Source organism: Eschscholzia californica, unplaced genomic scaffold (assembly GCF_041429995.1).
Source record: "Eschscholzia californica isolate CP2 unplaced genomic scaffold, dmEscCali1.0.p SCAF_1, whole genome shotgun sequence".
Classification (NCBI taxonomy): domain Eukaryota; kingdom Viridiplantae; phylum Streptophyta; class Magnoliopsida; order Ranunculales; family Papaveraceae; genus Eschscholzia; species Eschscholzia californica.
The window spans coordinates 38,565,396-38,578,664 of record NW_028238198.1 but is presented as its reverse complement, the minus strand read 5'-3'; the positions used below and the strand labels follow the sequence as shown (position 1 = coordinate 38,578,664).

General features: G+C 36.0%; 1 protein-coding gene across 1 annotated transcript; it reads right to left on the bottom strand.

The window, feature by feature from the left end:
- Positions 1 to 5,349: 5,349 nt before the first annotated feature.
- Positions 5,350 to 12,883, bottom strand: HEMB1 (Aldolase superfamily protein). The gene is made up of 13 exons (XM_086653166.1): positions 12,601 to 12,883; positions 11,976 to 12,306; positions 11,470 to 11,581; positions 11,304 to 11,377; positions 9,995 to 10,063; positions 9,823 to 9,906; positions 9,668 to 9,737; positions 9,119 to 9,174; positions 8,902 to 9,023; positions 7,284 to 7,355; positions 7,110 to 7,191; positions 6,958 to 7,035; positions 5,350 to 5,713 (listed from the first exon to the last, which is right to left on the bottom strand). The coding sequence occupies exons 2-13, from the start codon at positions 12,291 to 12,293 to the stop codon at positions 5,546 to 5,548; spliced, it is 1,305 nt and encodes a 434-aa protein (XP_086509292.1). The 5' UTR covers positions 12,294 to 12,306; positions 12,601 to 12,883; the 3' UTR covers positions 5,350 to 5,545.
- Positions 12,884 to 13,269: the final 386 nt, after the last annotated feature.

The window sequence follows — 13,269 nt, the reverse complement described above, 5'->3', positions numbered from 1 at the left end:
GGTGGCGTGACATGGCAGAGAGAGAAAAAGAGATGGAGGAGAGAGAATGACGGAAAGTTAAAGTTAACGGTAATAGGGGGCCATATGGGGCCATGCGGGAAGCTGGTCACAAAGTTGATCGTAAAGTAGGGGGCCATGCGGGAAGCTGGTCACAAAGTTGGGGGCCATTAGGGAAATAACCCAAATAAATAATATATATTTCTACATACCGATAAAATGAAATAACAAAGCATATCTAAGGGCTTGAATATATATATATATATACACACACAATATGATCAAAATTAATTAGAAAAAGATTTAAGATTAGATAAACAAGAAAGTAAAAACCTAAGATAGTTTTAGAAAAGTGCAAACCAAGAGAAGATGAGAAAGTATATAAATAATGAGAGAATAGATACTTGGAGAGAGAATAAGACAGAGAAAGTCACGGTTTCAACTGTCACGAGAGAGAAAAATCAGGTTAGTGGGTTCCCCATACCAATTTGGTATTAGGAGATATTTTTTTTTGGATCTGAAACTAAAATAATGAAATATAGATGGATTAAAAAATATAGTTATATAATTTCAAATTTTAAATTTTTTGATAATAGTAACTTTTATTTTCTATTCTTCCTTAAACCCTAAATATTTGAATAACAATACCTCTCTTTCTTCTCCACAATCAAGTTATGCAAGAACCATTTCTGATAAGCAACTAATTTAGAAGGGGGATTGGGTTAACCATCCAAAATGAGGGAAGAAATAGGTTTCCCATCCTAGGTAGCCAAAAAATGAAAGGCAGGTCCAAAGAGTCAGGTTGGGAAAAAAAATGACGAAATGGCTCTTGAAAAACAAAGTATTTACGGTTCATGCCATCGAAAATTACAAAATTGCCATCGAAATTTTCTCGGGAAACGATTTTTTTCTGAAAAAGAATCTGACAACCCGTCCATTAGAATCTGTACTGTTCAGAAATTTACGGAATTGCCACCGAAAAATTTCCGGGAAACGAAATTTTTTTTGAAAAATTGTCTGACGCATCGGGAAATTATTTTATTTACTGGAATTTTCTTTTGTACTAGACACTTTTGTACCGGGAGTTTTCTTGTGACCGAGAAATTATTTTATTTACCGAAAATTTTCTTCTATACTAGACACTTTTGTACCGGATATTTGAAAATTTCAAATTTTTTTGAAAATTTGAATTTTCTTGTGTACCGGAAATTATTTTATTTACCGGGAAGAGATGGTTTGCTGGGCGGGAATTTGAAATTTCGATTGAAAATTTGAATATTGTTGTGTACGGGAAATTATTTTATTTACCAGGAAGAGATGGTTTGCTGGGAGGGAATTTGAAATTTCATTTGAATTTTCAAAAAAATTTGAATTTTTTTGTGTACGGGAAATTATTTTATTTAGCATCCAGTTTTTTTTTTTGTCAGGAAACGTCAGCATGTCCCGTCCAAGGGCAAGAGGGGGATAAAAAAAATCAGGAAAAAATGAGCTGTCCTGACATTTGGACTGGAAACTAATTTTTTTGGCAAAGTTGGATTTATTTTGGTTTTACCCCCCAAAAATTGGACCTTTCACTCAAAAATCCACTAATTTAGTAGTCAAAGAACCACATATTCATGATCTTCATCTATACCAACGTTTACTATGTCTCACGATATTTATGATGTTGCTTCTTTAATGAAGGAATATTCATGATCTTCATCTATACCAACGTTTACTATGTCTCACGATATTTATGATGTTGCTTCTTTAATGAAGGAATAACATATTTTTCAATTAAACCAACAACCACCAACTCAATCAAACAGTGTTATTATAGATGAAGATCTATCTCAAGAAGTAAGAAGTAAGAAATTCCCAAGACAAATGTTTTCGGTTAATTTTATTTTTCTTTCTTCCTTCAACTTTAAAAATTTGTCCAAAAAGAGGCAGAACCGTTCGGTTTGTTCAGATATTTCCTGGGGAAATTTTTGAAACATTTCCCCCATCTAAGGGAAATTAGGCAAACAAAAGTGAAAACAGTAAGTTTTCCCTAGGGAACCACATATTCATGATATTTTCTTTAACAAATCCCTTCCCCCCCCCCCCCCCCCCAGTTGAGGGAAATTAGACAAAAAAATGGTGAAAACAGCCTAGGGAACCACATATTCATGATTTCGTCATTGTAATAACAGAACCTCACAAATGAAAAAACTAGTTACATTACTAAAGTTTCTTCCCATTTCTGAAATTTGGTGAATAGTATGACTACATTAGAGATATAACACATCAATTCTCTTTACAAAATAGTCACAAAAAGATTCATCAAATTATACTATTGCCAATTTTACTCATAATCTTCATCCCTGTCGCTTAAATAGCCGCCATCGATTGAATCACCCTCATCTTCTTCATCTGAGACTTGATTTCCCTTTTCAGCAAAATCTTGATGTATGCTATCGATGGTGTCTAGCATTTTCTTCCTCGATTTCAGGCTTATCGGTTTGTTTGTGTCTTTGCCACTACAAGCTTTCATTTTATCTAAAAGTTTACCAATTCGCTTGTTCTGCAAAAAACAAACATAAAAATTCTAAGTGCATAACATGTTGTAGTACCCTACATTTGTTTACAGTAGTTGATAAAAGATTTAGCTTACCAAACGCCTAAGTACCAGAGCCAAATCAAAAAACATATTGAAATAACAAGTGATGAAGGTGAAGATAATCAAAGAACCTAGAAGTTATACAGAAATTGCATGATAGAAATTGTGATAAATTCCCACCAAAATCCTAGATATAGTTTTGAAGCTAACACAACAATCTTAAGTATAACAAAATGGGAAAAACAAATAAGCACCTAATATCATCTTATAACAAATTCTCAGCAAAACCCTAGATGTAAAACTCACTAAAACCCTCGATATAAAACTTAGAAAACCCCTAGAAATTAAAAGGGGAAGAAAAACTCACGAGATTTTGGTTGATGTCTTCTTCATTAGAGAAAATACTTGTGTAGAATTAGACGGAATTTTGTAGTTGATGACCGGAAAAGATTGAAGAGAAGTCAGACAAAGATTAGAAGAGACGATTTGAAGAGAGATCGAGTGAAAGAAGAAGGCATCGTTTTTTTTCTTTTCTTTAATTTTGGTATATTTTCGTATATTACACTTGAGTCCCTTAAATTTTGAATCTTATAAGGTCTTTAAATAATAACTCAAAACTTACGTCTCCCTTTACTAATCTTGGCAGGTCCCCAACCATAATAGTTCCCCCAACAACAATCCTTAGCTCCCCTTGCCATTCGCCTATTTAAACTTCGCTAAAATCATTGTTTGGTGCCACCAGAACACAAGGTTCTTTTTCTCTTTGTACAAGGGTGCTTGTAAAATAATTTTGGGGCCCTCTTCGGCTTGGGGTCCCAAAGCAGTTGCTTTCGCTGCTTTGGGCCTGGGCCGCCCCTGTCCGGGGAACAAATTCTCTAGGAAATCCATGTTTTTTTCTTCATTCTCGGGGTCATATTATTGTTTAACCAAAAAACTAACTTAATCAAACATTGTCTCCTAATCCTCATCTTCTCTCTCTTCTCTCTCTCTCAATAACAATTAGCCTATTAGATAAAAAACATCAACATTTGATTAGAATATACAGAAACAATTCAATTTTGTTCTATGATCCTATGAAGGCCACCACTTCTTGGTTATAGGTAATGCTTCGTGTATTGTCTGTGGAGGAATAGGCAAAAGAAGGCATCTATTGTTGGTTGGAAGGTTGTGAATATAACCTCTTTTCCTTGCAGCAGCAAAGAAATACTTCCAATCAACAAATTTTGGTTCCATTTCATACAGAAAACGGGAAATTGTGCTCCAAACTCCCTTAGGAGCAAGGGCCACGTTTTCATAATAAAAGTGAGGAGGTCCAATGGCTCCCTCTGGAAATTTTCTATGATTTACATGCCAAGATTCAACAGGAATTCCGAACCCAATCATAGGATTCGGGAGAATGGTTCCGTCGCAATCCTCATCCAAAAGTTTCCTCTTTTCAATCCTTTCAAGTTTATTTCGTTTTTCCCTTTCCCAATGATCTTCCATGAAAGATCTTTTCTTCTTCCAAACATCACTGGGGAAGTAACTTCCTTTCATTTTTTTTGTTGAGAATACAAGAAAGTATTAAGAACTAAAAGAAAGAAAAGTCTCCCGATATGCCTGTTCCGAGAGCCACATCCAGTTTCCTTCATGAGTTCATCCCCATTTAGCTAACTTATCTGCCCTGGTGTTGCTATCCCTCGGGATAAATGAGAAATCCACTTCTACTAATTCGTTCGCCAGCTGGTAAATGATCTGCATAAGGTTTTCTGATTGCCAATAGATCGTCGATTCTTCTTGACGTATTCTCCGAATAATATTGAGATTATCACTCTCTATTCGAATGCAAGGGATGTGATTGAAGTTGGCCCACTGCAAAGCCTTAATGATAGTCCAACATTCACATTCTTCCGCATTCTTACCCCTAATATTATAAGCTGCAGCTGCTACAAACACTGAATGCTCGTCCTGCATGAAACACCCCACGCAAGCCTTTGTAATGAATAATAACAATTAATACTCATCAACTGTGAACTAGTTTCTACCAAACAACAAAATGAAACGCATGTTAGGCAAGCCTTTGTAATGAATAATAACAATTAATACTCATCAACTGTACCAAATATTGAACACAATATCGTGGTGATGAGAGAGAGATTAGGGGGCAATGTTTGATCAGGTCAATTTTTTGACTTAAAAAAAGAATGTCCTCTGAGTCGATGTTTATTGACCAAATCTTTATACCCCGGAGATTTTTCTTTATGCCCAAAGCCGCGACCTATGGGTATAGTCTGAACAGTCCAATGCTTGGTTACCAATAACTTGCATCTCTGTTAGAAACACCGCCTGGATTGATACATAGAGTCGAGTTTTATCATACCTTTTGCAAAATGCCCATGTGATTCTTTCCAACTAACAGTACTGAAAGTTAAACACTAAAGAACTATCTTATATATCTAACTCCTTTCATACCTGGTTTGATCATTATCTCAAGATGTGATCTTATATTAGAGATAAACACTTAGATGTTGAATTCTTGCTGTTCACGATACAGTATTATTACCTGAGCGCTCAAGAGAAACAGTTCTCCTCGGAGGAAAGCATGGAGGTGCAGCTCAATTCCACTTGACACCTCCTAACGGACTCATTAAGATCGACTATGATGTCTCACTTGTAAGGAATTCACTCCTTCCTTCAATGGCTTTTGTTGTTAAGGATGATGCAGGAAAAGAAATCGCATGACAGACAACACTCTCATACACCAGGTCAGTAGGAAGAGAAAGACTAGCAGCTTTACAAGGTCTGATATTGTCTCTTTTCTCTTTGTAAATAAAATATGTAATAGCAAGGCTCATAAGCTTGTAACTAGCACCAGGAAAAATGAAAACAACTTCTCTTTTAGTTTTCTAAAAAAAACAGCTACGTGAACAAAACATTTTAAAGGTTGAAATTCAGAAGTTGTCACAGGTGCATCCGCCGTACATGTGCTTATCTTTTTTCACCGCATAAGCATCTAGCAGCTTGTAAAGCGAAATAAGTGAGAATGATGTCAGCACCAGCTCGTCGAAGGCACATCAGTGACTCCATCATCACTTTTTCTTCATCGATCATTTTCAGAACTCCACCAGCCTTTATCATTGAATACTCACCCGAAACCTGGATAAGAAACAAAAAAGACGAAGTTTATACACAGCAGTATAGTACAAAAGTAATTTTGGACCTTTGTGTAATATGAGATTCTGAATACACATTTTGCATGTATTTTCACATAGTATTGTTAAAATCATTAAATATTGTGAGCTAATTTCATCTTCGCATATTATAACACTGGATGACCCAGAAATGAAACTGTATGAAGAGTTTAATAGCAAAGACAAGAGGTATATTTATATACATTTCAAGGATTCATCGCTGTTTTGGGGCTTTCTAGGTCACCGTTCATATATTTTATTTCTATTGGGCACCACACCAGTACAACTGTCCACGTTATAATTAAACTAGATTAACTATGTTAATTAACAATTATCAATCTGGAACACTGCTACTACTACTAGACCTACATAGAAAGACTTAGAGCTCCACCAGGATTAATGCATTTTTAACTTAGGTGGGTTTGTTTTCTTTTACGGTATGAAACACACTTGCCTCAGTCTGACTGTCTGATGTGACTTTTCTGAATCTGAGTTGTCTGAGTCTCACTTGTTCCTTCCAATGAAGCAATAGTCATTTCAAGAGTTCAGATAACGGGCTCTTAAGTCAGATTTGTTTTATGTTTGACTCGGATTTCCAAATCAATCCGAGACAGCCATTCAAACATGTCAGAGACAAATGAATCAGATGAAGACAAATGAATCAGATGAAGACAAATGAATCAGATGAAGACGAACAATCTTAATCTGACTCGAGTCGATTCAGATTTTGGAGTCTGATATCAGATCTGATTTTTTTCTTTTCTTTTTTTAAAAAATAGGACAAGATATTAGATTATATGATAAGGTACTCAATATAACATCAAATATGGATGCTCAAAACGACATAATTTATTATTTAGCTGCATTCAGAAGAGCGTAGAAGAAACATTACATTTTCCTAGTTTCACATATTATCGATCCAATACCACTCAATTTCTTAGAGAATGCGATTTTTAATAACTATTGTGGTTATTCAACTTCATAATTAGACATAGTCATAGATATAATGGAGTATTATATAACAAGAAGGCAAGAATGATGACTGGAAGCTATGGACCTTATCAACCTATGTTACAGAAATTTCTTTGAACTGTGAACTCATAGATTCAGGGCACAATTAGCTGATTCTACCTAAGAATGCATGATTCTGTCGACACTATAAACTTGCAGCATGATAAAGCAAATAAAGGGGAAAAAGAGGAAAGTTACCTGATACGCAGCAATTGGTAGAGGGGAGCTATCTCGAAGCAGTCGTACGATATCCAAGTATGGAAGACCAGGTTTTACCTACAAAAAAAATACTTAGTCGGGTCTTTCTGTAACATGTCACATGAAACTGGGTTCTTCATCAGAATGCTTACCAGGAGGATATCAGCTCCCTCAGCCTCATCAGCACGAGCCTCAACTAGAGCTTCTCTGTAATTTGCTGGGTTCATCTGATAACTTTTATCTCCAAAGAAAAACTCGTGTAAGATAAAACAGCCTTTAAGAAATATCAAATTTGGAAATGGAATTCAGTTTTCTTAGTTACATACGTCTTTTTGTCTCCAAATCTTGGATTTGAGTCCAAAGCCTCTCGGAATGGACCATAAAATGCACTTGCATACCTGGTTATGAACACATGACACTACTAACATAAGCAGTTTTTATTTTTATTACTCAAATGGTATAAAGAAGAAAAAAAAAAGGTGGTTAAGTCTAGTGGATGGTACAACATAGGGAAGGTTAGACAAAATGTAATGATGTCAAAGAAACAACACCAGGAAGCATGAAAGCAAAGAAAATGATCCATTTTGGTTTTTTTGTGCTCGGATATGAAGATACTTTTGCCCGATACTCGTAGTCACTTCAGTGGGCAGAAAGTGATAGTCTGCATCTACAATCCTCTATACTAAGACAATCGTATCAACAGTCCATGACAGTTCTATAACCTCTCTAGATAAAATCTAATGTACCAAAGGTTGATGCAAAAGGAAAAACTGTTAGGAAAAATAACAGACCTAGTAACTAAGATAAGAAAATTAGGGGTGTAATCGAGTCGAGCCGAGCCGAGTAGTAAGATGTTCAAGCTCGGTTCGTGTATTTGACTGTCGAGCTCGAGCTCGAGCGCGTTCGAGTAATTGTCCACTTGTTCAAGCTCGGTTCGTATAAGTTTGAAAGAGCCCGAGCTCGAACTCGAGCTCGCATTGTTTTAAGCTCGTTTATCAAAATACTTCAAATTAAAACATTCTAAATCATCAAAATACTTCAATGATCATTTGTCACATACTCACATACAATAATAATGATTAATGATTCATATTCCGATAATTTTTTAATGGTTGATATTTCATGTACAAGTTTCAATACTAATACGTAATTATGTACTATACTATTATAAGAGTATGTTAAACGAGCTGTTCACGAGTAGCTCGTGATTCACTAAAGAATGTTCAAGCTCGGCTCGTTTATGTAAACGAGCTTGATTTTGAGCTCGTGTTAAGCTCGGGCTCGTTAATATTCGAGTCGAGCACGAGCAATAGTCGAGCCGAGCTCGAGCAGCTCGTTAAAAGCTCGGCTCGTGTACACCCCTAAGAAAATATACAAACATATAGCTATATCTGTGTTTAGCCTTTTTTTCACTCATAGTGCCCGATACTCGTAGCGTCGGATACAGGTACTCATTGGTGCTAATGTCTGATACCGACATACATTAGAAATCAACACCCGTTTTCGAGAATCGAACGTATACTACATACTATAGATATAAACGAAAATCATATTGATACATCACTTTTTCTAAATAGACAAAATTTCATTTATTATGCTAACACTAGCAACTTTTCCTAAATAGACAAAATTTCATTTTCTCTGCTTACACTAGCAGCTTAGCAATAATCTGTCCTTCACTCTGTTTACACCTATAATCTGTCCTATAATAGTCTATCTGTCATATCCCATTTCACTCAAATTTTACATCAAAATTGCCTATAAGGATGTAGAGAGTTATTAATATAACATATTCACATAATGATAGTTATTATGTTATACACAAGTATCCTTTATGTACCATGGACAGAAGGGTTTCCTTTCCATTTGACTACGGAAATTAAAATATCTCAATATGTAAGACCAGTAGACAAAAAAACACAGAGGCAAGAAAGAGTAGAGTACTTTGCTGTATAGGACATGATAGACACGTCTGGGAAACCTGCAGCATCCAGAGCTTGTCGCATTGCTCCTACACGTCCATCCATCATGTCACTGGGACTGACAACATCTGCTCCTGCTCGGGCCTAATCAGTGTAATGAAATTGCAAATAAATGAACAGAATAGTGGAAACCAAGAGAGTGTGCTATGAGTTGCATCATATTAGTTCTGATGAGTCACCTGAGCAACAGCCTGTTTGCATAACTGGTGAACTGTTTCGTCATTCATAATAACTCCTGTTTGAATGAATGCCGAAAATGAGATGAGTAACCTGTTATATTCCAAAATCTCCCAGGGTTCAAGTTGAAGTTTGAGTTATTATTTTTTTACTTGAGGCCAATCGTATGAAATTTTGTAGAACAAAATATCAGTACTACCAATCACTCAATCAGAAACAATGAAACTCGGTTTGGAAGGAAGGGTTTTGTGCATATTACAGGCTTCCGCATTTCATGTTGTTAATTTGAACTTTGAAAGAGTTTCCTTTGTTTTTGTTGTCAATGGAATTTCAATTGAATAAAAACCACAAATCCCCAAGTTTGTTGTAATCGAAGCATAGACTCAATGACAGAAGCTTTCACATTTGCAGGTTATTATGTATATAGAAAAGGCCTTGTCTATTAAAAATTTCGATGAATATTATGTAGTCAATGAGGAAAAGACGCACTTATTTCCTAAAAGGTTAGAACCACGACCCAAGAAAGTATCAAGTTCAGATATTTTGCTTACCATCTTCTCTGACAATTCCATCATGCCCGTCGGAAGAATAAGGGTCCAAAGCAACGTCAGTGTATATAACCTATGAAGCACAATAAGTTATGTCCGTCCATACCTCATGGACTTGAACCAATGAGTACATAAGGGCGTCTAGCATATGGACTTACAAGATCTGGATATCTGTCTTTGAGTAGCCGTATTGCTCGAGGAACCAAACCATTTTCATTGTACGCTTCATCTCCTGTGGGCGTCTGTGGCGATAGATCTAAATTAGAAACTGGGGAGAAAGATCCAAACTAGAAACTACGAATCTTATAGAAATAAAAAGAGAGAGAGAACCTTTAGAGCATCCGGCACTTTAGGGAAAAGCACGATACTGTTGACACCAACATCTCGAGCCTTAGCGACCTGCATTAGAATGCTTACAGATTTTAAACCTAATATCTTAGAGAATGATTCACGCTTGAACAAGTATAGTAAGTACTAACACGGAAAGTTTATCTTGTTGCTGGTTAGGTTCAGAAGCTACTAAGTTAGCATCTGGTAGAACTATTGCAGGTAAAATGAGGAACATAATTACAACATTAAATTCAATTGAAATTACAATGGTTTGCCTAACAAGATAATAAGTTACGTTTTTGAGTGGACACAACATTCATATAACTGGAAGGGATCTTAAGAAATTCATTGAGTTTTTGAGAGCCATATGATACAAGTAGTGGATATTGCAAGCAGAGCCGTGTTTGGGGGCGGGCGGGCAGGGCGCCCGCCCTGGGCCCCCACCCCCAAAGAGGCCCACCTCTTATGATGGTCGCACTCCGATTATATATAAATAATCCTAAACACTTTAACATGAAACTCCATTAGCTCTAGTGGTCAAGTTTGTGGTTTTCCACACCTGAGACACAGGTTTGAAACCTATCACTTGTTTTTTTTATTTTCCTTGCAATTGTGAGGTTTAGAGGATCATTGCTAAATCAATTCTTATTTATGCTCCGTCAAACTTTTTCTTTAAACTGTTTTGTTGTTTGGGTGCATATATTTCATCTTTAGACGTGTTTTTAAGAAAAAGAGATTTAAGTATTTTTTATTCTAACAATACATAAATACTTATGAGAAAATCATGATACAAAAGATACCATATTAAAAAAATCGCTTAGACTCTAAACTATACGTTGTACAAAGATTTTGTTTTATCATTTTAAGTTAATCGTGCCAATTGGAAGTCTTTAATCGACGCGTGGTTCAATTTTTTGTTTGTAATTTTTTTTTATTATACCAAAGGCCATAATCAAACTTCACCCAGGGCCCTCAAATTCCTAACCACGGCTCTGATTGCAAGTCTCTAGACAAACAAAAATTCTGCTAAGAAAATAAAAAGTCTAGCGAACTCGAGCAAAAAAATCCATGGAGTGGTATATCACAATCACACAACATATCTCTCTTCGTGAAATAGTTACCCATAGTGTCAGGTTACAGACTAACTCATTGACAAGTTTCCATGTAATTATACTTTGTCTTACAATAGTGCACATAACATTGATTGCGCACGCTATTGATTTATTCCACTATTTGAGAAACCTTTTTAATTATGTCAATAAAGAAGAGAATAGGAGAATACTACTGAAGTGAAAGAAAGATTTATCACCTCTTCCAAAAGACCATGTCTCCATCCAAGCCTATAACAACCAGGCATAGCTCCTATTGGAGTATCTTCTTCACCTGCAAGTTATACAAAGACATAATAAAGTAAGAGATGAGAAACAGAAACTCAAACTAACATGGATATGGATCCCAGACCAAACTAAACCAACCTTCATGAATAAATAGTGGATATACAAAATTGGCAGGTGATAGATGTGTCTCCTGAAATGATGCTCTGAGCACAGGTGACTTTCGGTTACGACGTGGACGCTTGTTAAGAGGCTGATATATACAATTGTGCCGTGTAAGAACACTTGGTAGTGGAAAATTTTCAGTTTAGCAACAAAGACGTATTGAAAATGAAAGAAATTCCAACATATCGGCGAGCCTCAAAATGGTGAATTAACACTTTGAAATGGATAACACTACTGATAGAGTTTGGGAAGAAAGATACATATCATGATTAGTCATGAAACTATCCAAATTTGAAGCAAAACCATTACTGAGTCAGTGAGGTACTAGCTAATCAGTTCACTAAAAACAGACTTCTCAATCGTTTTTTTTCCCCCTTCCATGGGTTTCCCATACTAAATCTTTATCCCTTTCTTAGAATGATCAAAAGAAAAGCAAGTACTTAGATATTTAGCATACAGAGGATAGAAAATACTAAACATACGAGTGTCTGAGCTACGGGCGTTCCAGTCGGAGCTGCAGGTTTGGGAGGGACCGGTGGTGCTTTAGGAGCATTTCCAGCTACAACAGCAGCTTCACATTCCTCATCACTTAATCCCAACTTTTTCAACGAGGCTTCTTTTTCATCACTTGCCCTTACAACCAAACGAGTCATAGTTCGTTTTGTTGTCATTCGATCAGCATTAAGTAGTATACGATTTGTTGATGACTTGAAACTCAATCTAGTATAGCTTTGACCATCCAAACGTCGAATTGTTTGGAAATTACTTGGTGAAACAGAGAGCATAGTAGTAGAAGCCATGGATTACAAATGCCTGTAATTAAATTTACAATCTTTTCAATACCAAACCCTATAAAGATCTAAATTTACAACTTTTCCCATCATAAATGAGATATTTTGCCAATTACAAAGAACAATAACTAACGCTGAGGAAAATGGATTGAAGGTATTTAGGGCAACAAGTGTACTAAAATTGAAATAAAACATCAAGCAATTGAGAATTTTGAAGAACAACAAGAGAGTCATTGATAATCGAAAACGATTAGATATTCCGCAGATAAATGAATTGAAGAATGAAAGTTTAATATTTTGTTTGTTGGGATTATACCTTTAAATGGGGAGGGCTAAACTACCGCTTCGGAGAGAGGGAGAGAGAGAGAAAGAATGGGTGGAAGGAGACTCGCCTGCCTTATCTTCAAAGGTATTCGATTGAAGCAAGTAAGGACGAAATCTGGTTTTTTCCACAATAGACACTAAAAGAGATTGCTGACGTAGACATGTGTTTGGTGATGATGACTTTTTGGCTGGAATAGGGTGTACTCCAGCCCCGCATATAACGATGCGCTGCTCGTGCTTGGCTGGACGTGCTCGACTCGAAAATTAACGAGTACGAACTTAACTCAAAATCACGCTCGTTTATATAAAAGAGTCAAGTTTGATTATTCTTTAGTGTATCCCGGGCTACTCGTGAACAACTCGTTTAACATACTATCTATTTTAGTGTAGTTCATAATTATGTATTTGTATTGAAACTTTTATCCGGAATATCAACCATCAAAAGATCATTGGAATATGAATCATTAATCATTATTGTTGTATGCAAATGATCATTAAACTATTTTGATAATTTGGGAAGGTGTTTTAAAATGAAGTATTTAGATAAACGAGTTTAAAACGATGCGAGTTTGAACTCTTTGAAACATATCTGAGTCGAGCTCGAGAAAGTGGACAGTTACTCGATCGAGCTCGAGCTCGAACTTAAGCAAACAATCAAGGA

Coding starts and splice junctions, on each gene's coding strand:
- HEMB1 (XM_086653166.1), bottom strand. CDS start 12,293: ATGGCTTCTACTACTATGCTCTCTGTTTCACCAAGTAATTTCCAAACA. Junction 9,024..9,118: donor GCAAACAGGCTGTTGCTCAG/GTGACTCATCAG, acceptor TACACTGATTAG/GCCCGAGCAGGAGCAGATGT. Junction 5,714..6,957: donor TACCAATTGCTGCGTATCAG/GTAACTTTCCTC, acceptor TTTCTTATCCAG/GTTTCGGGTGAGTATTCAAT.